Source organism: Anser cygnoides, chromosome 11, assembly GCF_040182565.1.
Source record: "Anser cygnoides isolate HZ-2024a breed goose chromosome 11, Taihu_goose_T2T_genome, whole genome shotgun sequence".
In the NCBI taxonomy this organism is placed as follows: Eukaryota; Metazoa; Chordata; class Aves; order Anseriformes; family Anatidae; genus Anser; species Anser cygnoides.
In genome coordinates, this window is record NC_089883.1 from 18,431,267 (window position 1) to 18,458,986 (window position 27,720).

At 37.8% G+C, this 27,720-nt stretch overlaps 1 protein-coding gene and 1 long non-coding RNA gene across 14 annotated transcripts in view; one reads left to right on the forward strand and one right to left on the reverse strand.

Annotated features, from left to right (window-relative positions):
- CGNL1 (cingulin like 1) overlaps positions 1-16,896 on the reverse strand; it is a 55,309-nt gene extending 38,413 nt beyond the window's left edge. For 4 of the 9 annotated variants that reach the window (XR_001205482.3, XM_048060279.2, XM_013177359.3 and 1 more), the window contains exons 1-2: positions 15,740-15,874; positions 149-1,754 (exon numbers count right to left, since the gene is read on the reverse strand). Coding sequence is in view for 8 of the 9 variants with exons in the window: in XM_048060279.2 (XP_047916236.2) it covers positions 149-1,735 (1,587 nt within the window). In the remaining variant the exon portion in view is untranslated. Of the gene's footprint in view, positions 1-148; positions 1,755-2,717; positions 2,906-3,068; positions 3,218-15,739; positions 15,875-16,089; positions 16,221-16,820 lie in introns of those variants that run through there. The other 5 variants (XM_048060280.2, XM_067004140.1, XM_013177356.3 and 2 more) reach the window with 5 other exon arrangements.
- The window catches only part of LOC106033697 (uncharacterized), a 33,754-nt gene continuing 21,804 nt past the window's right edge, over positions 15,771-27,720 (forward strand). For 3 of the 5 annotated variants that reach the window (XR_010834328.1, XR_010834327.1, XR_001205484.3), the window contains exons 1-3: positions 16,038-16,175; positions 22,010-22,136; positions 23,458-23,527. This is a non-coding gene — a long non-coding RNA (uncharacterized lncRNA). Of the gene's footprint in view, positions 15,910-16,037; positions 16,176-16,236; positions 16,421-22,009; positions 22,137-23,457; positions 23,528-27,720 lie in introns of those variants that run through there. The other 2 variants (XR_007161923.2, XR_001205485.3) reach the window with 2 other exon arrangements.

Consider the following 27,720-nt stretch of genomic DNA (forward strand, 5'->3'; position numbering starts at 1 on the left):
ACAGGAATAATTTTTGTATTTACTAATTAGAAATAGTACATGATTGGATTTTGTTCTAATGAACAACAGAAACATATGCATCTAATGATACAGGAATTTTATTATGCTACAATACAAAACATAACTTAAAGAGTAAATTCAAAATTACCTGTGTATTAGGGACGGAAGAAAATGTTTTTACAGAAATCTTCTTGGCTCCTGAATCTGACGGAATTGTGATTCGGTTTGGCAACAACAGAGTAGAAGTTACTGTTTTAACTTCATCTCTCTTATTCTGTCCTGGGAGTGTGGATGACCTAAACATGAAGCTCTCAGTATTAGCTCCATTTTGTTTATGATACTGCAAAGAACTGAAATGACTGTTCTGAGAGTCTTTATCAGGCATTTGCAGTTTTCCAATACTTCGAGCAGAAATTTTCATGTCTTTGGAAGGTGGCTTTTGCTCTCTGGATAACTGCTTGTGGAGGCAAACTTTAGATGGTCTTAGTAAGTGCTCAGCTGACTTACCCAAGCTTTTACTGAATTCACCTAAATTATTTGAATTTATATCAAACCCTAATGGCAAGGCACTGTCAACACTTCTTGATCTTTTACGATCATCTGGATGAATTCTATTCCTTTTTCCTGACCTACCTCTTCTGTGAGGATCAACTTTCTTATCAAACTTCTCAATTAGCTGATCTACTCCTGGAAGGGAACCGGTATCAATATCACGACCAGTTCCAGGTAAAAATGGGATGTATCTTCTGTTTTCATGCCGATTAACGTTGTCTGCATAGATTGCATACTCTTGGTCATCAAGTAAAAATCTGTACAAGGAATTTGCAGAAGTGGGAGTAGCTGATGAGGACGATGATCTTCGTGAGTCATCTAACACTGGCCCAGCTGAATCTTGTCTGCGGTAGGGAAGAACATCTGGTCTAGGTTTTCTAGTTTCCAGATAAGCAACAGGACTAGCACATGGCGATCCTCCTGTAGATGAAAACAATTCTGAAACATGCACTTCACTTTGGCTGATAGTGCTACTGGGACAATCCAACACCTGCTTATTTTGGTCTTCTATGTCTACCGCCCTGTTTAAACGTACCTTTTTGGAATTTGCTGTGGCTGACTCTGCAAGACATGTATTTGTTTTCTGTAGGGATACTACTTTAGATGAGGAAATCCAAGGCTTTGCTTCACTTTTATCTTCTTTTGCAAAAGATGTAGGTTTACTGCACATGGAAGACTGGTAACTATCCAAGCTCAACTTATTCTTCTCAGGATCATAAGGCTGTAAAAGCTCAGGATGTCTTTGAAAGTTCAACAAATTGGAGGATTTTGGCAATCCATCTCTAAAATCTGATATTCCATTTTCCTTTTCATCCAGATTGGTTATCTTGAGGCTTTTAAACATACAGGGTTGAACAAGCTGTGTTCCAGGGAACTGTGTGTTTTCACTGTTTCTGTTCTCCAATTTAAAAGCAGTATTGGATTCTGTGGATGGCTTGCTTGCAGTCTGAGAAATGACCTTCTGATCTTTTCCAGGAGGAGGATTTTCTGACAAACATCCTTCTGTATTGTTTAGTACTATGTAAGGATGTCCGTCAATTCCTTGAACTCTAATACTGACACCATAAGATCCCGTCTTAGAATTCTGTGCATTCCTATTTTTCTGAGTCTCCTCACTTGCAAGTTCAAGAGTAACTTCATAGTCCTGCTGCATGTGCTTAAAACCAGGAAAATACGGCTCCATGATTGTCTGAGGATTGCAGCTGAATAGAAAAAAAGTTACCAAAATCAATTGTTTTAAATACTTTAGATTATTTCATTAATTACTTTAATCAGACATTCAATACAACTCTGAAGACTAACAGTAATGTGCAATAAATCAATCTACAAGCCATACAAGGCCCAAAGCATACACATTGTTAAACAGACAACTGACTGACCAGTTCTGGGCGAAAGATAATGTTATTTTATGAATGTAAATGTTATGAAATAACAACAGTTAAGATTACCTTTGCAGAGTTGGTGCTGGTTGCTTTGGAATCAAATGACTTCACACATAACCAATCCTACTGCAATTTTTTTTTTTGAGACAAGACAGCTTTTATTTTGGGTATTGCCATTATATGTACTGAAAGATTGTACCCTTCACAAGCCAATGTTGATTTTGTAGCCAAAAGTTAGTATCAGCCATATGAATATGTAAACATAATCCCAGGAAAGCAAAACACAAGCAGGCAGTTTTAGGTTGTGAGTTTTATGTACCTAAAGCACTGCAAGAGAAGTCAATATCCTCATGCCTTAGAGTTCCATTTGTATGTACTTTGTACTTTGCTTTCAACAGTTGTTTTCAGAAGTGGAAAGGTCACTGTTTCCCCTAACTTTGTCACCCCATGGCAACTTTATGTCACTCTATCCCATTTCACAGTAAAAAATATAATTTGCTTCTAAAGACATTTGAAAATAAAAACTTTTTCATCTGTCTCTCGGTCATCCATAACTGTAAATTCTGCTACAAATAATTTAACAGTCTTCTAGCTGTGGGCTTGTTTCAGAGAACAAGCTGATATTTTAAAATAGATACTTTGCTATGCAACAAAAATGGAAAAATAATGCTTGTATTTCCAAGGTTGGTAGTACATTTTTTTCAGGAGCAACAGGAATATGAAGTCCAGGCCACATGTGCCAAAACTGTTTCAGTTCTAGAAAACGATAAAATTAAATGTTACCTGCACTTTTAATACTAAACTCCATTCTTCCTTTCTGTAAGAGTTGCTTTTGTGGGTATTTTTACTTCACTGTCTGTTGTGCATTACGAGTGTTTCAGTAGTTACCAGTAGCAGAGGCAATGCAGACACAGTAAGAGCTGTGTCTTTAGAAGAATGGAACTCCAGACTCTGTCAGACTGATGCAAAACCTGAAAGGAATAAACTTTTGAACTGAGCTGGAGAGTTGAGTAATCACTGAAGCTTGACAAAACCAAGATTACTAAATGACAATGAATAATAATCAAAGGGAAACTGAAACAACAGGATGTCTCATTGAAAAAAGAACAAGCCTCTGCAGCAAGTTTCACTCACCTATGCATCTGAGTGTGAATCATCTCCCTCAGATATTCTAAACAACAGCAGATTTTTTTGTTTTTCCTGAGAGTGAATTAGAAAGTTTGGTTGAATATTAGTAGTATGCTAGTTTCTAACCATTTCTTCTTTCTTCCCCTCAAAAACCTTTTCTTCTCCCAATAAAAACAACTCCAGCTCTTCCTCAACAGCAGGCTCACTTCATCTGAAAGTACGATGAAATATGCTTCTCTAAATATAATGCTACATAATCATTGATTATTTTGATGCAGGAAATAAAAAGCATTCTCACTGTTGAAGTTTTTCTTCGATACAAAAAGATTTAGTGAGCTTGTTATCACAGGGGCTAAGATCACTTAGTAAAGGGAAATAAATTGACACTACAAATTTGATCTCTAAGACTTCTTGGAGTAAGAAGAGAAACATGATGAAGAGAAAAGCAAAGATGAGCCAGCGAAGACTACAAGAAGTGGAAAAATGAAGGAGGAAGAACACAGAAAGGGAACCACAAGTACTAATACATTTCATTATCTTGGGCTTCTGTTCTTTGTATTTTTCCATATTATTTGACCTTCCTTTATGATTACTTGTAACAGCTCACATTAATTACACTGTTTCTGTGTAGAAGCAGAGACAAAATGACAAAGTAAAAATAGCAAGAGCTTATTCTAAACACACAGAAGTCAATGAAGTGATCTCCATTGATTTGGTGGGTTTTTGACCAGAGCACTGAAATCAGCTACTGAGCTGCACTGATGCTAGCTACGAAAACAATGGAGGAAAAAAGAAACAGGACAATACAGATCAGCAACTCAGTGTATACACTATAAAGGAACCAGGCTATGCTGATCTAATAAATGGTAACTGGAGATTGGAAATGAAACCAGGTTCTCCACTCTGTTCTTTAACCTGTTAAGATCTAGCTACATTTATCAATGCCTCAAAATTGTTCTTTGTTTGCTCAAGGCAACAAAAAAAAAAGTATTTTTTAAAGTTCAAAAGTTGTTTTCAAATAAAGTTAGCATTTTGAAGCTTTTATGCTTTCCATTCTTATATAGAAAGTCTCTTTGGGGAGAGACTTTATCAGGGAATATAGTGACACAGGGCAAGGGGTTTCTAAACTAAATGACTAAGTTTAGACTAAATAAGGAAGAAATTCTTCACTCAGAGGGCAGTGAGGCACTGGAACAGGTTACCCAGGGAAGCTGTGGATGCCCCATCCCTCGGGCAAATAGTGGAAACAGTAGTTAGGTTAACAATCTAGTTAAAAGTAACCAGTAGTATTTTTTGTCTCTTAAAGACTACAAAGAAATAAGTGCATTTGTCTTGTTTGTGAGGATTAAAATACTTCATTTTATTACATAAAATGATAAAACCTTTCAGAAAACAAAGTTTTAAAACATTTTTAAATAAAACATTTTTTCATAACTGAAAAACATGTATACAAGAAAATAAGACAGCTGGCCCAGTCATTCAAGTATCTGAAGGCTTTACTTAAGAGTTCCTGTTTTATTAATGTCCAACCAGTGAATGAACTACCTAATATAAAAGATGTTATTTTACAATACGTGAAAACAGTTTTTTTTCCAATATTGTAAACTTTTTTTTTTAATTAAAAAAGTCTAGCATGTTTACTAATACACACCCTTTCCAAAGAAAACTTAAAACCTCTAATGATGTTAATTGTGTAATTATAGTCACAGTCATTTTTACGCACACATTACATAGTTGGCATCCCAGACTTTGGCAGGCTTACAGCAATAGATTAGGATGAGAGGACTGACGCTGTGACTCCACCACCATCTGTCTACCCCACTCCTCTGATGGACGTCATCATCTCCCAAACAGGAACTCCTGAACCATTTGTGTGCACACCTCAGCCATGAAAATGTGCAGCTTGGCACACTAGGTAAATGCAAATCAGCCTTGTTTTCTGTACTACAAACGAAACAAATTCTGACGTGATAGAGGGGAGTGGCGGGCCACTGGGGGCACTGACAGCTAAAACTGTCTAGTTTTAATCTTCTTTAAGGTTGCCAAAGCTCTCAAATGTTCTGACAGAACAGTCTGTTTACTCTTAAGCTTATAAAAAGAGGTTAGATATTTTAACGGTACTTAAGAAGAGATTTTTCCTATTTGTGTGGTTGCTTGTTATTTCATTCCAACTACTTATCGAAAACAAAGTGGTTTTTTATTATTATTGACGGAGACATAAATTTTGAGTCCAGGTTTTCTGCCACACTAATACTTTCGATTTTGTATTATATAATTTTGTTAGTAATTATTTTCAGTATCAAAGGATTTTTAAAAAAGAATACGAAATGAGAGACTTTTTTTCTTTCTGGAAAACAGAATTAATGATTATGCATAAGTTGTTAATTCAGTAGGACGCTGTCATATTATTATTTTACAGAATCAGTTCTTATCTCCTGTATGTCACAACAGCATCTACAAATTAATCAGGAAATATGAAATAACTACTTCAAGAAATTATTTTATTCTGAAAATATTCCACTTGCTAAAACGACAGAGAATATAGTCAAGGACATGCAACCACCAATATCTTTCAGAGATGAAAAGTTGCAGTTCAGAACAATGAAAATATATTTACATCTGCCTGGTAATTTTATGTGCTGCTCACACCAAGTCAAACTATTGAGCAACAAAGTTTTACCTGAAAACTTGCAAACACTCCAGAAAAGAAAGTCTAATTTTCTCCAGTTACATCATATATACTTAGGCAGCTGGATTTATTGATCAACAAGCTCAATAAATCCATTTGCATCTCAAGCAAGTCCAAAGGAACAGAGAATTAAAGATCCAGGAATCACAGACACAAGCAAAGCAAATCTGCTCCATGCATTATGCTTTACACGTGTCAGAGAGGATTCACTGTATTTCCCAGGTAATTACCTTTATTTCAGATTTCAGCAGAAGAGTCATTTTCAATCAAGTATCTCCATGAAAAGTTCAGAACACATTGCTGTGAAGGATGCTTACTTCATTTCAACATTGCGTTTTAGCAGCTGGCTTAGAACAACACAGGCCACGACACTCTACCCCATAAGAGCTGCTGTTCTGGCATCCCGTTATCTCAGCTGTACAAACCCCATTCTTTTTATGACAAAGCCAACAACCATGCAGCTGCACAGTGACCCAGACCAGCTTTACTGATCTGGAAAGAAAAAAGGCAGTTTTCTATCAGATCAGCAAGTGAGGGAATAATGAGATCACCTATTCTGGCAACAACATGGCCTTGGTGCAGCTCAAGCTTAACGCTTCTGCAAACAAACAAACAAAAAAGTAGCACTCAAAGCTGTTCAGGCCTTTCAGTTTTAATTATTTCTTTTTAAAAGAAGCCTTTGTAAAGACTTTTAAACAATCTTTTTAAATACTGGTCTCCGTTGGTATGAAAGTCCCATATTTTATCATTTCTGAGAAATGGTCTCATTTTTCTTAACAACTTATTTTTGCCAAAAATGGAAACCTTGCTGTCCGGAAAGAGAATTTGTCAGGAGAGGGCCTAACGTCTGAAAATCCAATACTGTGAATGTTCTTCTGTAGCAGTTTGTTCTTCAGTGATACAATACTTTGCAAAGTACCACAGGAGAGGAACACTAAAGATTTAACTGTCAAAAACGTTTTTTATACTGCCTCCAAAAGATGTCCTTTCACAGCTAATGCCACCTATTTTAATGCTAGCTACCAGGAGTTATTTGAGACCAATGTTACAAAATAAAACCCCTGTAATTTGGAACCCCTACTGTTCTCCCTGCCAACATGAAAAGAGTGCTTTTGAGAAACATATTTCTGTGCCAGAGATGGCTGTTTCCTCCAGCAGCTCTGCAGCCTTCCTAACATTACTGCATCACAAAGGCATGGAAATGTGTCCACACTCATCCATTTCAGCTCTTCTCTAGAAAAATCTAGAAGACAAATTTATCCAAAAGTGTGGTTTCCCAATACTGTTAAATGCCATGCTCTGCATATGAAGCTTGCTCTTCTGTTTCCTGTCTCCTACACCCTCCTTACTAAGCATGCCTGTAGCATATCCGCAACAAAGCGCCTCTCACTTTCTTCTTCCAGCAGGTGAGCCGACTCGCTGCGCTGGATAGACGGGACTCCTGGGACATAACCCAGGGATGCTGACTGGCATGTGAGCGCACACCACTATTGGTCCCACCACCAGATACATTCCCTGCCCTTGTCTAAGAGCCACAGATCCTTCACAGGTACTGTGTTACAATATGTGTGTGCTCCTTTTACATACATCCAGTGAAGAAATATGGAAGAATAAAAGGGATCTCACTTCTCCACTTTTCCCATTGCACTAGGGCTCCTCCCTGGCTCTCTTGATGACAGAAATACACGAACTCCAATATTATAAGCTCAAGGCTCCTAAAACTGAATCAGCTAAAGATTTTTCATTAAAGGAGGATTAGGGCATACCATTATCTTCTTTGTAGAGGAATAAATTTAGCTAAATGCCCTTGCCCTTGAGTTATTTGGCTTTTTACTAATTCTTGCTCTTGGATGAATGAAAAAGAATCTTAAAGCTGTAGAATGACTTTTGAAAAACTTGAACTTACACAGCCCTAACCATAAAAAAAAAAAAAGAGGGATGTAACAGTTGATGGATGCTTAGTTCATATTTTTCACACATGCACAGCAAAAAGACAGGAAGGAACTGTAAAATATGTACTCCAGCTTTACATAAGACTGAGTTTGCTCTCCAGCTGACAGTTCAGAAAGCACCATCAACATCAGACAAAGACAAAGTGGGTGTTTGGTCAATACAGTGCTATGAAAAAAGGACAGGAAATAACTTGGGGAGAGAAGAGGAAGGAAAACTTGCATACTGTGAAGGTACAGCAAAGGAAGCAGACAGGATAATTCATGGAAAGATCAAAACTGTAATGTTTTTACACTTGGTGGAACACAATCTCATAAACACACATTGCAAGCATGAGGGGAAAACTACATCACTGTCAATGCTACCTATAATTTGAGACTTTCTGCAAGAGGAAAATGGGCCTGGGCTGCAGTCTGTTCCTTTTAGTCTATAAGGAAAATAACTGGTGTAGCTGAGTTTACTTGGTCTCCTGCTTACAGGAGAGTGGAAGGGAGAAAAGCGAAATCTGAAAGTTCTAGATTTGGGACTATAAAACGAGATAGTGAAACACAGTTCTGAGACAAACTGATAATATTCAAAATACTTTGCACACTTGTGACCTTAAAAACAACATCAAAACCTCTCCCTTTGGAAGTAATAATTCCAGCCTCCACACCAGGGTACAAATAGGTTTGTGCCTACAGTCCAGCCAGGAAAACTGAGCCACAGAGAAGTGCGAGGGACAGAAAGAAGTATGCTATCACAGCAATACATTTTAGAGGGGGGTGGGGGGTGGATTTCAACGTTTCTGAATCTATTACTTTCATTTCTGTTCTATGGAAAATATCATTCTCTGTCCAGATTTCAGCCAGCAGCCTAGGGATGCCATGCCAGACTTCCCTACAGGAGGAAAAACTCAAAATAACACTTTTCTTCCACAGCTGTTACTGGAAGCAAGCAGCTGTGGGTAGGCTAGCAAGGACTACAAGTATTACTTTATAAATTTATCCTGGAAAGCAATGTAGTACGTTGGTAAGTCTAAGATCTGCTACCTTAGAGATAGGGATTTCAATTTCACAATTCTGCCCAAATATTAATTCAGACGCTCAACCAATAAACCAGAATATTAACAGCCACCCCTTCAAGGACCGGAAGAGAGCTGTATTTAAGAAAGATTGTGAACAGAAAAAAAAATGAGTAATAGCCGTTAGAGCAAAGGCTGGGCCTAACACCACTGTTCCTTTGCTTACCACTTGGTTCATACTCCCTCTGGCTGAAAAATGTTGTGTGTGAGGAAGTCTCAATGTCTCAAATGTACAACATATTGTTAGTCCTTTGAAAGTATGTGACAGATCAGCTAAATGCTTGAACTGTGTGACAACTAGCAGGTTTTGTTTATTTATTTTTTTTTCAAAAGGAAAATCTGCTTCAGTGGCTGTGAGTCAACAACCAGATATTTTGGCAGATCCTCAGGTCTCATAAATTGTCAAAGTTTGAATGAAAAAAAGGAAATAGCATATATCCCATCTCTTAATCTGCTATGTATGAATTCAGTTAGTTATAATTTCACAGGATTTATCCCCAAAAGAAATATGGTATGACCTGAAAACCTCACTTGCTGAATAACAAAAATCAAGGCTTTGACTTCTAATAACAATAAATACTAACAGAACTCCAAATTCCTCTATTTTCACTATTATAAACTGTATTACCACTGCAATACAAATTCTGTATCATTAATTAAAAAGCTGTATTTTTCTTTACTGAGATAGTAAGTTTCTAGATTCTCCCAAACCCTAAGCAATCAATCAGAAACTAGAAACACATTAAAACGCTACTAATGCAGAAGACAACCTATATCTGAAATATGGTTTCAAGAAATCAATTCATGTCTGCTGTCTCAGCTTGTCCCAGGTCATGTACAATATGGTATTCAGTAAAATCACTGGAGGAAGATGGAGCATTACACTTGTTTTTTAATAGTTATGTTTGTACAAGCTTTATATAGGCCTAAGTGCATTTATACCACTATAGTGTTTTGTGTCCCACAGAGGCTAACAGAGCTGTACAAACTCTTCTTTGCCAGTAGCAGTGAATCCAATCTACTGGGGTTATCAGCTTGCCAAGTATCCTGACACCACTGCAGTACAATTAACTTTTATAAACTTTAAATTCAGAGAGAAAGCAAACAACAAAACCCTGTGAATACTTATCTCAGAGTTAATTATATACACATGATATGACTACACTCAATTTTTACTTGTTTTTATGACAAACTCGCAAAAGAAAAGGTTAAAAAAATAAAGTCAAAGTTGAACTTTTATATAGTCTCTTCTAGGTTATCAGATTGAGTATCTATAGAAGAATTGACAGAAACAACAGATGAGTAACACAAGGATACTTACAGATTCTAAAAGCAGTTTGTGATTTCAAATACAATAGCTGGTTTGTATCCAAACATCTGATGTGATTAGACTCACTCTACAAGAGATTCTATGTTGTTTCACTACATTTTCCTCCAATTGTCAGTGTTAGAAACTTTGTATTTTGTTCCAAAGGAAATTATCTTATTACATCCCAATGACACCATTATTGTTTAAATAGAAGAGGGTATCCTGTTGATAGCTTGTACAGTCTCAGGCAAAAATCTCAACTCTGTTAAAATGAAAGTGTCTTTTAGAAAGCCTTTCTCAAAAAAATGGAAAGAGAGCAACCTTAATTAAAAAGTTCTGCTAGTGCTTCAAGAACATAAAATTATTTTTAATATTACTTTAAAAAAAGCGTTCTCCTACTCCAAAATTATTCCTTGTCTTTAGATGTCACATATCACAAGATCACCTTCAGTATTTTCACACAAAAAATGTAATAATGTTCACTGTACAAATCACAGTTACAGCAATACAACTGATCTACGACAAATGCAACCAGCATAACCTTGATTTCAAGAGCATAGCTTATTTCTAAATAAAATTAAGGAGGCACAATACTAGTAAAACTGCATGCAGAGACCAAGATGCACTAACTAACCTATATGAAGACATACACAAAAAGGTTCGTCTCTAAGAAGATATTCATAAGCATTTAAGTACAAAAACTACATATAAAGTAGACTTTAGGAGTCAGATTTACCCAGCCAACATAGGGCCGCAGCTTCATGTGTATTCAAGCCGGTTATGGCTCCCATATTTCTATTGTTAAGTTTTGTCTTAACTACATTGTACTCTTTAAACACTTGGCTTCATACCCATCTAGCTTCTTTCAACTAACTCAACCATGAATTTTAGAATTTAAATACACAGTCAGAACTGTGGGCGCTGAGCCCAGCCACCACAAGACAACAAGATGATATCATCACGCTTGGTCACAGAGGCATAGGCAGGGACTAGGGAGCTCCACGGCGAGCTGGACTGCTCCGCCAGGACCACATCACTTCGGAGGCTTACAGAGTCTACACGGCCAGAGCTGCCCAGTGCGGACCGTGCTCCTACACTGAGCTCAAGCTTAACCAGCTCCCACAAGCCTCCGCTCTTCTCGCCCTCCCACTGGAGGATGTGAAGCTAGGGGGGAATGAGAGGTAGGCCTGCTTCTTTATGAGGGTTAAAGTGGTAGCATTACATACCAATTGTTCTTGTAAATAAAGGCTGCTGCTGTTGCACCAATTAGGGGAGCAAATAACAGACATTTGTTCCACCAGTCTAAACAGATAATGGTCTGCAAAGGACTGTATGAAGGCAAACCCCAACCCATTCACAGCTTCTAAAGGCCTAACAAAATATTCTGAGCTTGATTCACATAACCTCTATATCAAAGCTCAAATTTTACCCACTTTTATGTTATGCTTTCTGTTGAAACAGATCACAAATCAGTACCCACTTCTGAGAGATTTTATATGAATAAAACACATTTTCCCCTCTCACTGAACTTCAACAGCTCTTAGAGGTAGCCTTCAATAGAATTGCTTATACACTATCTGCAAGTGTCTGTGACATTTTACTTATGCACACGTGCACACCCACAAAAATGGCATGTGCACGCACATACATATGAAAGCATAACCAAAGCCAGCCTAGCCAACCAGTCCCCTGTCCGTAGTATATTCATAGTTTCCAGAGTGGCATTTTAGCTACATTAAAATGGTGTAAGTAATTTACATATAACTGAAGAGTCATTAAGCTCTGCAGATGCCTGGAGTCAAACTCTTGTTATGCTCAGACTGCTGAGAGGCATGCGGCTATCTGAATGGTAACGCTCCTGGCGTGCCGGCCCCTCACAGCACGGAGACCCTCAAAGAAGGGGCAGTGGCAGTAATAAATGAGACATCTTCCAGTCTTACCAGTCTTGCTGGTGGTTTGAGTTGTTTTTCGTTGTTGTGCCTTTTTTTTTTTTTTTTTAAGTGGAAGTGCTTTCTAAAATATTTTTCCAATCACCTCTATTCCTCATTGCTCTATGATTTTAACAAAATAAAGTGGAACTTGAGAAAATTATTATAGAACTTTCGTTTTAGATCTGTTACTGACAATGGGGTTACTGGATCTTGGAAATAAAAAAAGATGGATTAATTTCATTTAAAAAGCATAGTTCATCTTGGCGAAAAATTTAGTTAAAGGCATACAAAGAAAAACTGCACTAGGTACTTAAAATGGTTGGCTGTGGATTTTGTCATTCATTCTGTTTCACATAAACCAGAAGGATTTAAGGCTACACTTGGATAAACTCCTTCAAGGAGGCTGCCAGCTCTGTTGGCAGAGATGGTTCAAGGTCACAGCAAACACACTGAGCTCTAATCCCAAACAGTAGTGACTCCATGACTACCACTTCACTAGATCGACAACACATATATTCCTAACGTGTTAATTTTTCAGTCTTAAACATTAAATTGTCATACTTAGATATACTGAAAAATGTTACCATTTAGATTTAACTAACTCTGAGAACCGAGGTCAAAGCAGTTTCTGAAAGGTGTTAATGTTTCCAGATAAACACGCCTGAAACAATCACTCCATGAATACAAAAAGTACTTTCCCTCAAGCAATTTAAAGCACAAACTACCAACACAGCATTCAAGACATGCAAAAACCACCCGTGAAATGCCAAACCTAAGCTGAGAATGCATCAAGACCACCATATTCCCCAGTACACAGTTTGTTAGAAATTCCAGTACCTTCACCCCATCCTGGCCATTCAAGACACAGTTGATCATTAAGCCTGCTTTATCTGAACACCAAGACAGTATGCAGCTCTGTAATTTCTGCTGCTGTTCAGCATAGACATAGTGCAGAGGTGGGAAAAAATGTCCCCACAACTTTAGTGTTCATTGTCATTTTTCAGAAACCTGCTAGCATCAGTGATCTTGACCAGACTGCTAATACACCCCCTTCTATTAAGACACGTAGACCTGTCTTACTACCCTAGGCTGAACATCATTTGACATAATCAGGTTTGCATGCGTGACAACAAAACACACAATTTCAGCTTTCAACATAGTAAAAATGACAGATAATAACATCATCAAAATCACTACGACTATGTCTTTAAAAAAGCAGAAGTGGTAAAACACCAGGGTGCAGAATGAAACTATGGTGGACTACTTTTGGTTAATTTCTAACATCAGCAGAATTATTAGGCCCCCAAATCCTTAAGGCAGCTATTTTTAAATTAATAGCCTGCCCACTGTAGTCCAGGCTTAATAAATTCATTGCAACAAAGCTCTGCAAGTATGTTCACCTCACATTGCTCCATAACAATTTAAAAATTCAAGTTTGAGGTCACACCATTTCACCTACACATTTCAGGTGACATTGCACACTCTAGACAAACCAGTTTCACCAATACTGCCAGAAAGATCAACTTCCTATTACACAATACAAAAGAAACAAAATATTGTCACAAATTCTTTGTTTCTGCTTTGGCATCCTTTTACTGAGGTAAAATTCCCCGCACAGGAATTTTACCTCAGTACCTCACTCCACCACTGCATCACAAAACATTTTTACCATAAATTAAATTCCACACCCACTATGTATACCCCATCAGAGGAAACCTAAGTGCATTCTCAGACATTTTACCAGTGACAGTGAGAATCTAAATAATGCAATTAACAGAAATCATACTAAGTTGGTCTGCTTGCAGGCAATTCAGGCAGCCTAAAACAGCCTGTTTGAGATATCACCACAAATTCTGTAAGCACATAGATTAGCAATGATTACCCCGGCTTTTTCATTACTTTCATAATATAATGGACATTAGCAAAAAAATAATCCTTTCCAGTGTGCATTTGCTCTGAAGTGGGCTTAGAAATAGTTGTCAACTGCAACTTAAGGTGTATGTAAATGAACTACATATTTTTTTTAATCAATGATTAATACATTTGAAAAACACCTCTATACTTCAAAAATGTACATGCAAATACCAGATGATTATAAGAAATCTCAATATTAACCTGAAAAAATCTTCTAATAATGATTATCTTCTATTACGTGAAAGATAATCCATCTTACTATCTTACATCAATTTTAAATCAGAAGTGGAAGTATTGTTTTCTAATATTACTGAGTTTTCTGTTTAAAACTTGTGAACAGCTACACAGATAATATTATACTCTGCTGAAGATCATAGATGCAAGTATAGCTGACTATTTCTAAGGCAAATAATAATATGCAATAAAAAGTATTTTAATTGCTACTCATAACATGACACACTTTTTTAATCCCTTGGTATAACATTCTGCTTACCACACTACCAATGGTACACCCAAATACCACATGCAAGTTTTCTTTCCATTTCTAATCTTTTCACAAGAAAAACCTGAGTTCTAACTTACATTCCAGTAAAAGAAAAAAAAAAGGCAAAAACATTTGTATTAGCTACATTGTATACCCTTATATTACCCAACAGTAATCACACCTAGTTTAGTACACAGTGTGCATAAGAGTATTTATTCTGAGTGAGAGAAAAAAAAGAGAATTTAAGAAAATAATGGCATTTCTAGACAAAATAATTGCTAGCAAAACAAGTTTTCATAAAGCACCTTAAAAAAAAGTAATCAGTGCTTTGTTTTTGCCATTTTCATAAAACTTTTATCGAAGTTTTAAAGGTCTGTTAAAACCAGCTTTATAAGGTGAACCTTAACGGTGAGATGTGACACCATTTGTTGTCACAAAAAGCATCAGACACTGAATCCCCCAAATTCACATGAGTATCTTCCGTACAGATACCACAAATCACTACATCCTAGGGGGCTTCTGATTCATCTACAGGATTCACCTTGTATGAATGCATGCAAGCAGATGTTCAGATAAATAAAACCACTTTCCAGGAGAGGTTTCCACTATTTCTACCTTGATAATTATTCCAACTGTAATGCAGGGATTTTTTTTAAAAATATTTTGCCTCGAAAAAAAGAATCGAGAACTCGACACTCAAGCAAGCTTACATGCAAAAGTGAAAAACAGAAGATAAAAGCTGTACAACTATTCTTTTATCAACTGGAGATGCTAATCCAAATTCACCACAAAAGTTTTATCGCAGTACTGATCTCCCCATAAAGTTGTCATCGCATGGGAGGGACATAAGTTGTATCAGATGTGAAGTTAATTGGGAAGAAGAATGAGATGGCTGAACCGCCACTCGCAGCCTTTCCCACGGAGCCGAACACACACGGCGTGGACACACCCTTTCCCAAAAATACGCTCGTTCGGGGCGTAAAAGGGAGCCGAAGAAGTGCGAGTGACCCCGGCTCAGGAATGCCAGGAATCCCCCGAGGAATGCGGGCGGCCCCCGGCCCCCAGCTCCCCTCAGCGCCCCCTCAGCCCACCTGAGGGCAAGGCTCCCGCTGAGGCGCCCCGCGCCCTCCCCGCCGGCCCTCGGGGAGAGCCGCGCCGCTCTTCCCTCACGCCCGGACAGGGCTCGGCGCCCTCGGCCTCCGGAGCGCTGGTGGTGAACGGGGCGCGGCGGAGGAGCCCCGCTTTTCGTCCCCGCCACGCGGTGCCGGCCCCGTGAGAAGATCCGCGGTGCCGCCGCCCCCCCTACCCCGGCTCCCCGAGCCGCCGCCTCTCCTCACCCGTCCCGAAGCGCTGCCCTCCGATCGGGATCCCCAGCAACTTTGCGCCGGGCTCGCCGCCGGAGCCGAGCGCCAACCGCCCGCCTCCTCCCGCGGGGGAGGGGGCCGGGGCCGGGGCCGGTGCCGTGCCGGGCCGTGCCGTGCCGAGCCCTGCGGGGGCGCTCCCTCAGGTGAGAGAGGGGCGGCCTCGGGCGCGCGCGGCCGTTTCCCGCCCACGGGCGGCTGTTGGGCTCCGTGAGGGGAGTGCGGGCCTGCCTCAGGCCGGAGCCGCCCGAAGCATACCTATAAACCGCAAACAGCGGAAAACAACACAAAAACAAACAAACAAAACCACGCGCAACTGCTCCTACTTTGTTCAGGCTGCGGGAAACGGTGCCAGGACGAAAAGGGGCGGCTAGAATAATCCTCTGCAGCTGCAGCCCAGCGCCGGGCCCAGGTACCGCCTGCTGGGGGCCACCCGGCGGCCGGGGCTGTTCTCCCCCGTCAGCGGGAGGAGCTGAGGCGGCTCCGGGCAGGGCCGGGCCGGGCGGGTGGAGGTGAGAGGGAAGGGCGGAGGGGCCGGGCCGCTGGCTGGAGCGGGCAGGGAGAGCACAGGCACCGCCACCTTTGGGCACGCCGAGGCTGCCTTCTTTTGGGTCATTTTCACAATATCTTCGGTTAGACTGGAGATAGCCCAACAAGGTATGTGCAGGTTTCCAGAACATTCTACACATGGAGTGAGAACCGAAGCGCTGCCTTGCTGCAGTGTGTCCCCCTTCACCCGTATGTGAAGGAAGGCTCAGTACTAAGGACCCGAGTTTGTAAGTGTCTTCAAAAAAACTAACAAGAAAACCTTGAGTGACCATAAGCAACTCACAAGTTTGGCCTCAGTTAATATTTTACACTATCAGAAATTTGTTCTCAAGATTTGAACCACCTACACCAAGCAGCATTGCCAGAAAAAAAAAAAAAAAAAAAAGGATATAGCAAATGTACAGGGAAAGAAAAATAAAATAGGTCTGTGTCAAGAATAGACAGAGAAATACAGGGCAGTGAACGCAAAAAAGAAAAATTCAGTATTTAAGTCATGAAAACCACTTACAGACTTGTTCTGCTGGAGGAGCATGGATAGGCACATGTCTTTCCAATGCAGCTGTACAGGAGATCACTGCTCCTCACATTTATGCCACAGCTGCTCTGCTGTTACATATATGTGGAAAAAAAAAGCCTAGTTAGTAAATGCCTTCAATGCAAACTTTAAGGAATCGTATGGATTTGTGGTAGAGAATGCCCCTATCTTAGTTAAGATGTGTGAAGAGAAGAGGTTCAACAAGAAAAGTGACTACTCCCAATACAACATTAATAAAAGCATTTCTGGGGCACCCAATCCAGTTTTAGGTTCTGTGCTGGAAAAAAAAAATGCTAAAGTTCACACAAATCTACAACACATTAAAAATAAGTGCACTTTGAGAAGGTAAAGAAACACATTCTTTAGTATTCTAAGTCTGTATTTGTACCTGCAAGAACAGCAAAATGAGATAAAGCAAAATAAGTTGATAAAGAAGTAGCAATATGAGAGCAGTAGCTTGTGATAAAATACTATACTGATGGTTAATCAGTAGACAGAACTATGAACTGTGGTAATTGGAAAAATTCTAAACAATTTTCTAAAGAACCAACTAATGACATGTTTGCAGACATTTAAATGTTTTCCTTTGCTAAGAGGATGGAAGTATTAGGGTGACAGGGTCTATATAGACTGCTGTCGTGGAAAAATGCATCTATACATAATGTGCTAAATTAATTCTCCTTCAAAATGTTTGTTAAAAGGAAAGCCATAGTTGTACTATTTCAGATTTTTTTTGCTTTTGATGTATTAAGTTGATCTGACAGAAAATGCATATGAGCCAGAACAGCCAGAACTTTTGTTGCCGCCTTGCTTTTTTTAATGTATTTTGGCACTTGCTTTTCATATATATTTTTTCACATAACCAGAGCCCATGACTAATTCTGGAGCTATTTAAGTAAAAGATTGATATAGTTTGCTTAGCTCCTTTCACTGCTGTTTTCAAAATGTACACAAGGTTTACCCTCCAACCCTCCTCTAATTGGTAAAACTGAGAATCAAAGAATGGGAAAGAAACAAAAGTAATTAAACCGTTTTCCTCAGAGTTACATGAACTACGTGGCAGATGTCAGTCAGCTGAGCTCACAGATACACGTCTGTATTTTATTACAATTAAAGTGTGAAGAAATGGGCTGACAGTTTGTTCAGTCTCTTACTGTAGTTTTGTAATGTGTGACGGAACTGTATAGGCAAGAAAATGCTTCAGTAAAGAGGTGCATACACCTATAATTTTCAGGTTATTGTTAGATGTTAATTAAAACAGGTGCTAATCAGTGTTATACAATAATACATTTCCATTGCACTTAGAAGCAAACCAGAAAACAGCATAAAGTATTATTTTCTAGCTAAGACAACCAAGTTATGATGACTAGTAGCCATTATTATGGAGTCTATAATAATTTTTTTTTTCATAATACCTTACGTATCAGCTAGCAGCTCAGGCAATGCAGTTGGTACGTGGAATGCTCAGTATTAAAGTGCATAGGAAATTATCCTTCTGTTCTGCATTTCTGAGTTTCACGGAAGTTGTTTCATATTATATATTTTGTATTTTAAAAAGTCGAAGATGGGACCAGCACAACTGCTAAAACTCCCATTTAGACTGTGAGCATCCCAGACTGAAAAAGAGAGCTTTCACTGGATTTTAACTCAAAATTCTATCCTAAACTTTATATGCCCCTGCGGAAAGTTTAATCTGAACTTTTAAATGTCCATGAAGACACTAGTTTCAGTCAAACGTTTTGCCAAGCAGTTACTTACAGATCTTTGGCATACTCCAAACATGAGTTATAGGACCACTTGGTGTAGTAATGCTGCAAAAGCATTATGACTTTGTTCAGTAAGAGCTATAGTCCAGCTGGAATACTGCAAAAACACAGGGTTTTCTGGTGAGGTAAGAATTTTTTGAAGGAATGCATACAAATACAGTAATAAGGTAAAATTGCACTGAAGGTGGAGTTAGGTCATATACAGAATACCATCTCAGTGCAGGCTACCATTTCCTTTCCCACCCTCAGCCACTTACTTTTCCTCTCCTTTAAATAAAGGCTATGGTCCTTGTTTACAAAAATGGCTCAACACTATGATTAATGTCTCTCAGTCCAGGCAGCGTATTATCAAGCAGTTGTGAAATACAATACAAAATGGAGTATGCAGCTAAAGCAAAAACAAACAGTAATGCTCTAGCAGCTTGTGCTGTAGATTAATTCCAGCTGCCAGCTACTCCAGCACACGTCAGGTATTGTATAGCACTCACTAAATTCAGCTCTGCTCTCTACAGTCAGACTGTACTGTAAGTTTGGTTTTATAGGGCCATGCTTGGTTCCAAGCAATATGCACCTCTGTCTCTTACCATTAGACTACACATTGAACTGAACTATGACTTCTTATTACAGTCTTCTGATTTCCTCACAGGAAAGGATCTGATTCAATAATCACAGTATATAAGTACTTTGAAACACTATTTCTGACTCATCTTTTACAATATATATTGCAAATTTGCTCACTATAAAAGTCTAGATGTCTATTGCTTAAGAAGTAGCAAAATTATCCTTGTTATTAGTGTATTCGATATTAAATAGATATTTTAATCTTTCTTGTTTCAAGAAACAGTTGCCAAAATTCATGTCTTCTTTCTAATCTCTAACATTACTTTTACTGACTTAACGTTTTATCTTAAGCAGAATGTTTGCAGTTGATTCTAAAATTATATCTGTATTTATTCTCAACTACGTATACAAATCTAAGGCACTTTTGAGTGAAATGAGCATGAGACAATATGCTTTTATAAAAATTAGACCACTTTGGTTAGCACAGAACACCGAGGAACAGCTGTATTTAAAATATTAAATTTACTCTGGTATACATTTAATTCCAGAGGAAAATTTGGGTTGTTTGAAGAAATTTAATTTTACACTTTTACCAGATGGTTTTTAATGTATGACCTCTGCTTCCTGATGACTAAAGGAAGGCCATTCTTCTTTTTCCACCTTTCTTATTTTTCCCCCTCTTTCCTCGGTGGTGAGGTTTTTTTATTATTTTTATTTTATTATTGCTGTTTTCCCTGTCTTTTACATGTGTCATTTCTTATTTTGCCCTATGCAGCTGTCAGGGTACTACCGATACAACCCAGAGCACTGGGTTCCCTCTGCCTCTAACCCAGGCACACAATTTGGAGAGGTGTGCAACAGTATTCTAAAAAAGCCTGACTAATCCCAGCCATTAGGGCAGCTATACAAAAACATATTTACATTGCAGGACTTTCTTAAGAGAGTAAAACATGGCAAATAAAATGTCTAAAATAATGGATGAAATTGTAGAACAGGAAATTAATATTTTCAGATGTTTTCAAGAGGGGAAAATGCAAGTTTTTAATTTATGTTAGTTAATCCCTGCTGAAGAAAAAGTTAGGAAGTGAAGATTTAACCTGTAACTTGTCATCTATAGAATTTTATTTCATTTTAGTTAGTTGAAGTCCATGAATACTCTTCCTACTGAATACAAGACTGTACAATTGTTAACCTTATGCACATAAATATAGTATCTCTCTCTTGATTTCTAAGGGTGCAAGGTCAGTGGAAGGTGAAAACACAGCTTTAAAAGCTGTTGACAGGAAAATACAACACAAAGTTTGATCATGTGATAGTTTCAATCCTAATTACTAGTTTATATGTTAATTTTTACATTAAACGAATAATCAGTATTGATCTGAACTTCAGCTGAAGTTTTTTGACGCTTCTGTATCTAGCCACCGTGAGGCTTTCTGAACTCCCATTCCTCTGGTTTGACTGCTTTTGGCTATTTGTACCTTTCTTCCCTTGTACCTTAATGATGGATGGGTCCACGAGTGGACCCACTAGCCTCATTCAAGCAATCCTAGTAATGACAAAAGACTTTTTTTTTTTTCTAACAAAAGCCTGTAGAAATCCTAGATACTACCAAGCGCATGTACATTAAAGTTCCAGAAACCACTGTAACTGTTACCTGCTCTCCTGTTGTGTACAGAGCCCTGTTTGGACAAGGTCAGCCTTCCTGCATTCAGCTGAGCCCATGCTACAGAAGCTTTTTTTTTTTAGCAGGTAGCATAGATGGGGCTTCCATTTTGCACAAATATGCAAAGTTAATAATTTGATAGCATTATCAATGTCTTTATATGAAGAAAGTTTAAATGCAGCATTATTTCAGTCATTGCAATCATAAATATTGGTTACTTCATCACTGAATTGGCATTATAGTAAATTGAATGGCTCCAATGCTCTTTATGGGTGTAGCTCTCAAAAACTATTGCTCTTACCTGTTTTATAATAATGCCCTCAGTATTAGGACATCTTACTTGGCATTACTGAGCTCCAAGCAGATACACATCCATACCTCAAAATGGTTTTCAACTTAAGTAGACAAAAGATTTAATCACAAAAGAAGAATACAGAATGTACTATGTTGAAATAAAAACGTATCATAGCAAGATAATGCAGAGACTTTCTGAGTAATTTAACATTTTTGCCCATAATACAAAAAATAATACTCATATGCCTAATGTTGAGAAAATTTAATCATTTAAAGTTTAGTCTAACATAAATATTTTCAGAATTAAGGTCTATATTCTTAAGTCTGGCATCCAAATATTACATTCTGGAGAATGAATATATTCTGTGTTTCTCAGAAATACAGATTTCTAATCTTTTTTTTAACCTTTCTTTTTAAGTAAAAGTAACTTAAGTTGTTTAAGTAACTTTCTTTTGTTTGCAATTGATATAGAAGATTATTTTGTTTTAGGGTATGCAGGCATTTTAAAACGTAACTAGCATACCAAGGAAATTAGAACATAAATTAAAAATCGCTACTTTTATATTTTAAAATGTACTGTAGCTATAAGAGGATGAAGTTAAATTTACATAATGTATCTATGAATTAGTCCTGTAAGTCACATGAGGATTTGCATCATATTCAGCTATCTTGAAGATGTGATGTGCCTTTGATAAGAGCTAGGACCAATATCCAGATAAGACTCTCAATTTCCACTGAAATTAAATTATTTCAATAGAGAGGTAGAACATTAACTATATTCTTTAGATTCAAGTAACTTTTGGAACAGAGAGAAAATTGCCTATACCCCATGTAAAAATATGTTGCTAAAATCATTCACTTTTTTTCCCCCCTTATAGGCATTCATGAATATTTTAATTACTTCTTTTTGTTCCCCGACTTTTGGACAAAAATAAGGCAACATTTTCAAGCCTATGGAAGTCTATGGAAGCATCTGACTTAAAACCTTTCAACGTAACTAATTTGGTATGTCGGCAAGTATACTTTCATGATGTTGTGCAATAGCACCACCTGGTGGGTATAATCATTTTAACCATTCTGCTCCTTAGACAAACGTATCTGATTAATTTAGGGAAACAAAAAAGTCCGAAAAAAAGTATTATTTTAAATATTCTTAAGATTGTTTTTTATCCGTAGCTACTCCTTTTAATCAGGTGAAGGAAGACAATATAGGTAGTTTTATGAATCAATATTTCAGAGGAGATATAACATTTCAGAGATGTCCAATATAAGAAACATTAAGGATCTACTCACAAGGATAATGGTCCTCCTATTTTAGAGGTTACACATCACTCCTGATTCTCATGCAGTATCTTAACTACCAATGCACTGAAGATGAGAAAATATCAGCATCTTTGCAAATTTAGGCAAAACCAGGAAGACATACAGGTCTTAGAGGATTGGAATTTTCAGCCTTTATAGGTTTTTCTTGTCAGGTCTTATGCAGAAGACTGCTCAAGCATGTGCTTAACTTAAAATTCCTTCTTCAATCCCACTCATTTCAATATGACATGAACAGTTATTCAAATTTTAACATGGAAAAATACTTAGGGCTGAACATACCACTTGGAGACTAAAGAGGGGGAAAAGGAAGTGGGGGAAATGAGTGAGTGATCTGGAAGCCCCTTGCTTTTTCTTTTTCAATGAAAAATAAAACGAGGTAATGACATACAAATTTTTTTTACTCACTTGGACAGTGAAAGCCACAGTAGAATAAGGTTTACTCTCTCCTAACTGAAAAAAAATATATTCTGTATGTATTTGAAAAATTAATAAGCAACAGATGAAAGATTTCATCTATAAAAAAAGAGTTACACTGCAATAACAACAAATAATACCACCATAGTGTCAGATTCACCACGTTCGGAGCAGGTGGAAGGGTTTGCATGAAATTGAAAGGTTGCTGAAGGGTAGTATATGAAAATCTTAGAGGCACACTAGCCTCTCTCTCCTCAATTTGTACTTCCAGGGAGGATTTGTAATGTGCTTTATGAGAATTGTTAATCAAACCTCCAAATAAAGCAAGACGTAAGTATTTGAACAGTAGAATGTACATTTGTATAAGCATTTTATGGAGATTTTTTTCTATTATTATTTTTTCAGTTTTGATTGTGGTCTGAAATAATTACTTGTTTTGTACAACTCTTACAAAAAGTGTTCTGTGAACTAAAACCAGGAAAAAGCAAATGAAACAGACTCGGGGAAATTAATTCTTCTTGGCCCTTACTGTGGTTTATTTCTTGCTTTCTTTTGAAATAACAAATACCAACCTGTGTTTCCATTTCAGATCCCACAATCATCCGTCGTCTAGAGAAGAACTTCACAGCCTAATTGTGAGTCAGCCCAGAACATTTAAGGTATCCTCAAATACAGAGGCTTTAGTGATGAAATAGAATCTACCTTTGACACTCATTGCAAAGTCTGCTTGTCTTTACCGGGGCTTCAAACACTCATAAAGATCTGTTCATAAAGATTTGATGCTGTGCTGAGAAACTAAACCAATACTCCAGTTTTCAGTTAATACTGTTTACTGTTGGGATAAGTTTTTTCCTGGTTAAATAGCATTTTGTGACTGTAGAGGGTGCTCTTAAAGTACTAGTGATGTTAGTAATATACTGCAATCAGTTTCTCTGTCTTCAAAGTTTATCAATGTTAAGATGCTTACATTTAGCAAAGAAAATTGTTACACTGCTAGTCTGTTTTATTTTGTATGTGGGCAAGAGTCACTGTCCACATCTGTATCCAAATACATCCCTGGCAATTTTTCTGGAGTTAGTTTATTTTTGCAAGTATGTTTTTGTCAAACAATGATAGTATCTTCTGAGAAAACCATTGATGCTGTCTTAAACAAGTTGAAAGAAATACTAAATAGAGTGTATTTTTAGTTGCAAGGCCATTCAAACCTGGATAAGAACTTAAAGTTCCAAAAAAGTCATTTAAATATTCACAAAACTTCTTTAGTTAAGTGAAGTTGATGCTCCCACATTGTGCTATCTGGAATTCTGTTGGGAAGAACTTCACTTTATTTTACTTTGCTTGGTGGATTTACTTCGTACTTTGGTTGATTGCTCCACCATTCTTCCAAGATATGTTTTTTATACCCCTTTAACTGAATTACCAGGGAAAAATATCCTAGATGCAACAGACTGAATTAAAGTTTGTCCTGCTGTTTTTTTCTTCAACCCTTTGTATATACATATATATACATACACATATATATGTTTACATTTCAGTATAGAATTCTAAGTTCCCCTCATTACAGCCAACAAATTATTTAGTTAATTCTATACACTTGAGAAATATTACCTCTTTCCAGAGAGGGTAGAGCCTGCAAACATGGAAAGATAAGAATGTGACTTCAATAATAAGAATTGCATTAAGCCAGCTTTAGAGTTAAGTTAATATTTCTGAGGTCTGGACCTTTTCTGTGAGACCATGACTAGGTTGCAGGCTTCTGCCAGCACTGCCCTATCAGTCATGTAGGTGATGAGGTGTGATCTTTGACTGACATGACTGTTTCAAAAAAAAGGACTATACTGTTAACGTACACTTAGAACAGCTAAACTACTCTTTCTCTTGTATAGGCAATTATGCTTGGAGGAGATGAAACATATGCTGCAGAAACACAGTGTTCCTAATCTATTTTTTTCCTAACAACAATTACTTCCCTTCTTATATTGGATTTGTATACCTATCCTGAGAAGGTACTCTTAGATATGGCCTTAGCTAATTAAACTTTTACAGGTGGTCACTCATTTGAGACCAGGTCTGCAGAAGATATTTGTTATAGTTATAGTGTCACAAAGGCTTTTACTCTTTGCATTTTTTTATTTTATTAAAAAAAAAAAAAGGCTCTACTACAAGCTCTGTTTAGAGCACACAAGTCAGTGCAGCTTGTTTTGTCTAGGGAATCCCTCTAAGCTTTTTTGAATAACTTCAGCAGCATCTACTTTGGGGACACTTTGCCAAGATTACTACATTAGGAAACCTTTCAAATGCAAACCAAGCCTAACAAATGTTTGCTGGCTTCTAACGAGATCTTGGCCTGTTGCAATCCAGTTTCCACATCAAATTCATCACTCTATCAACTTGCGGGTTAGGGCATGTTCCTTAACATGTTTGTGTATTACATCATACAAATGGGACTTTATGTTATCTAGGACTGTAACTACAGGATTGCCATGTGAATAGTCAAATGAAATTCTGTCTTTGTGAGAGCTGGCAATATTAACTACCCCATACATCAGGTAAGTCTCCTCTATAGAGGAAATGACATTGTCTGAGGTCCTGTGTTGGAAAATACTCCTGATACAAGTCATGCAACTGCAGGGAACACAAAAATGGACTGAAGACAAGGAGTTTGTCTTACAGGGCTTACCTTCCTCAGGATTTAGTGCTAAGTACTAATTTGAAGAAACAGATGTCTAGGCTTCCCCCAGCTTTGATGAGTGTACTATTAAGTTAAATAGTCATGCTTAATTCTCTTTCCATTGCAGTATTTCTAATGGGCAATGTTTTCACTTCTGTAGGAGAAGCTAGAAGGCTATCACCTAAACATCCCATATACTGGGTTTCTCAAAATAGGAAGTTAGAAACGCAAATCTAATGGCCTCAAGTAAGAGTCAAGACTTGAACCAGACTTCTTCTAATCACTTATCTTCTAATCACTAAGCTACTAGATAAAATATTTGTGAGAAAAGGTTGGCATACATTTCTAACTGTAGGAGAGAGTTCATAAATGTATTTTGGAGATTTTCACATCTCTACAACTCACATTAAAGGACTTGAATGTCAGAAACATATGGAACTCAAGACCCATCGCCCTTTCTTCAGTCTTTAAGAATGGCCAGTCTGGGTATAACCTATCAGTTTTGGTAATTTCTGTGGTAGATCCGCTGTCACCCAGTGCAGAAAGAGATGATGCCATTTAATTGTGGAGCAAAGCATCACGATACCAAAGCCTCTCCTTACCTAACCTGTAGCCACTCACAAAAGTTACCCAGCTATCTAAATTGAACTTGCCTTTACTGGTTCCTTTTTTTAAAATAGTCTACAATTCTAGAAAAAATTAAAAGCTCAGACAAAGATCTTGCATTGTACAGTACTTACATATTTTAAGCAGTGAAAGCTGTAAATGATGCATACGTTGGAATGACAATAAGACAAATGGAACCTTTCACTGGGAGAATGCAAACCAGAAGACAGATAGCTTGTTTTGCTTTGGGCAAGGCATGGAGGCAAACATTTAAAATGAAGAAACTCCTCTTTCCTTCTGTGGCCATTACATTAATTACTTGGAACTATTTACCTACTTCCCTTCATCTAGGCCCCAGGTGTAGACACTCTGGATACTGAAAATGAGTTTCACTCTTTTCACTAGGATGAAAAAAGAATATGTAGAAACACTCATCTTTTCCTTTCTGAAATCCATGAATGTGAGGTCATATGGCATCCTAACATATATATCTTACACTTGCTTGTTTTTTTAACAACCCATAATAAAATGTAAGAGTGGTAGGGGGGTCAGTGATGTTTCTCTTTCAGAGTACAATGAAAATATTTCTTTAGTGTTGTTGAAACAGCAGGGGCACCTGGCAGTGTCTACACATTTGTGTGTCTTCTAACACTTCACTAAAGAGATATCCCTAATCTTTGAAGAAAGACAAATATCTACTTTTGCAAATTTTCTAACCTGTACTTTTCATGCAGTGCCTCTGACAGCTTTCTTTTGTGATCAGAATGTTAGCCTGCCTTTAAAACATGTCCTTAAATTACGACCAGCCAGATCCAGGCATACAGTTTTACATATGTGAAACTAGAGTATTAAAGGAGGCATTATTTATTTAGAAAATAAACAATCAATCACATTAGAAAATTAAAAAAAAAAGTCATCACAGCAGAGGCTCAAAACCTCAATTTCTAAATTAGCAGCAAAGAGGATCTAAGATTCTTTTTGGTAAGCTGTCTCAAAGCTCTTGCTCAGAGTTCCCCTTCCAACTTTTCTCGAGGAGGAAAAAAATGAATTACACCTCTTCTTGTGCTCTTACAGAGAGGTTTTTCTACTATTGATTGTTTTGGAATACAAACAATAGACTGTGGGACACTGACTGTCTAAATATCTTTAGATAATGAATAACAGAGTCCGCGGCTATTTGCACAAAGTGTATTCAACTTCTCCCTTACCAATAAAGAATATCAGTCAATCCCAGGGTAGCCCAGGTCATCTAGGGGTGGCTACTGGGGCTGGCTCCCTCCTGTCACAGCTGTCTGGCAGTGGGCCCACCCTCAGGAACAGCCAGCTGGCTTTGCTGTGCATTTCAGCTTCCTCCAAGTTTTCATATGGACCTGTAAAGCTGTTGAGTTTATTTTCCCTGATCAGCTTATTTGTTGTCAATCCAGAGAGTTTTCCCATTGCCATGACTGCTGCTGATGCAATCACTTCGCACTTGGAGTTTTCTCCATGGCCTCTCTACTCTGTCATTTCTGCCGGTCTGCACTGGCTCTTCAGAAAGATCAGATCCGTTTCGTAGATTTTGTTAGGTTTCAGGTC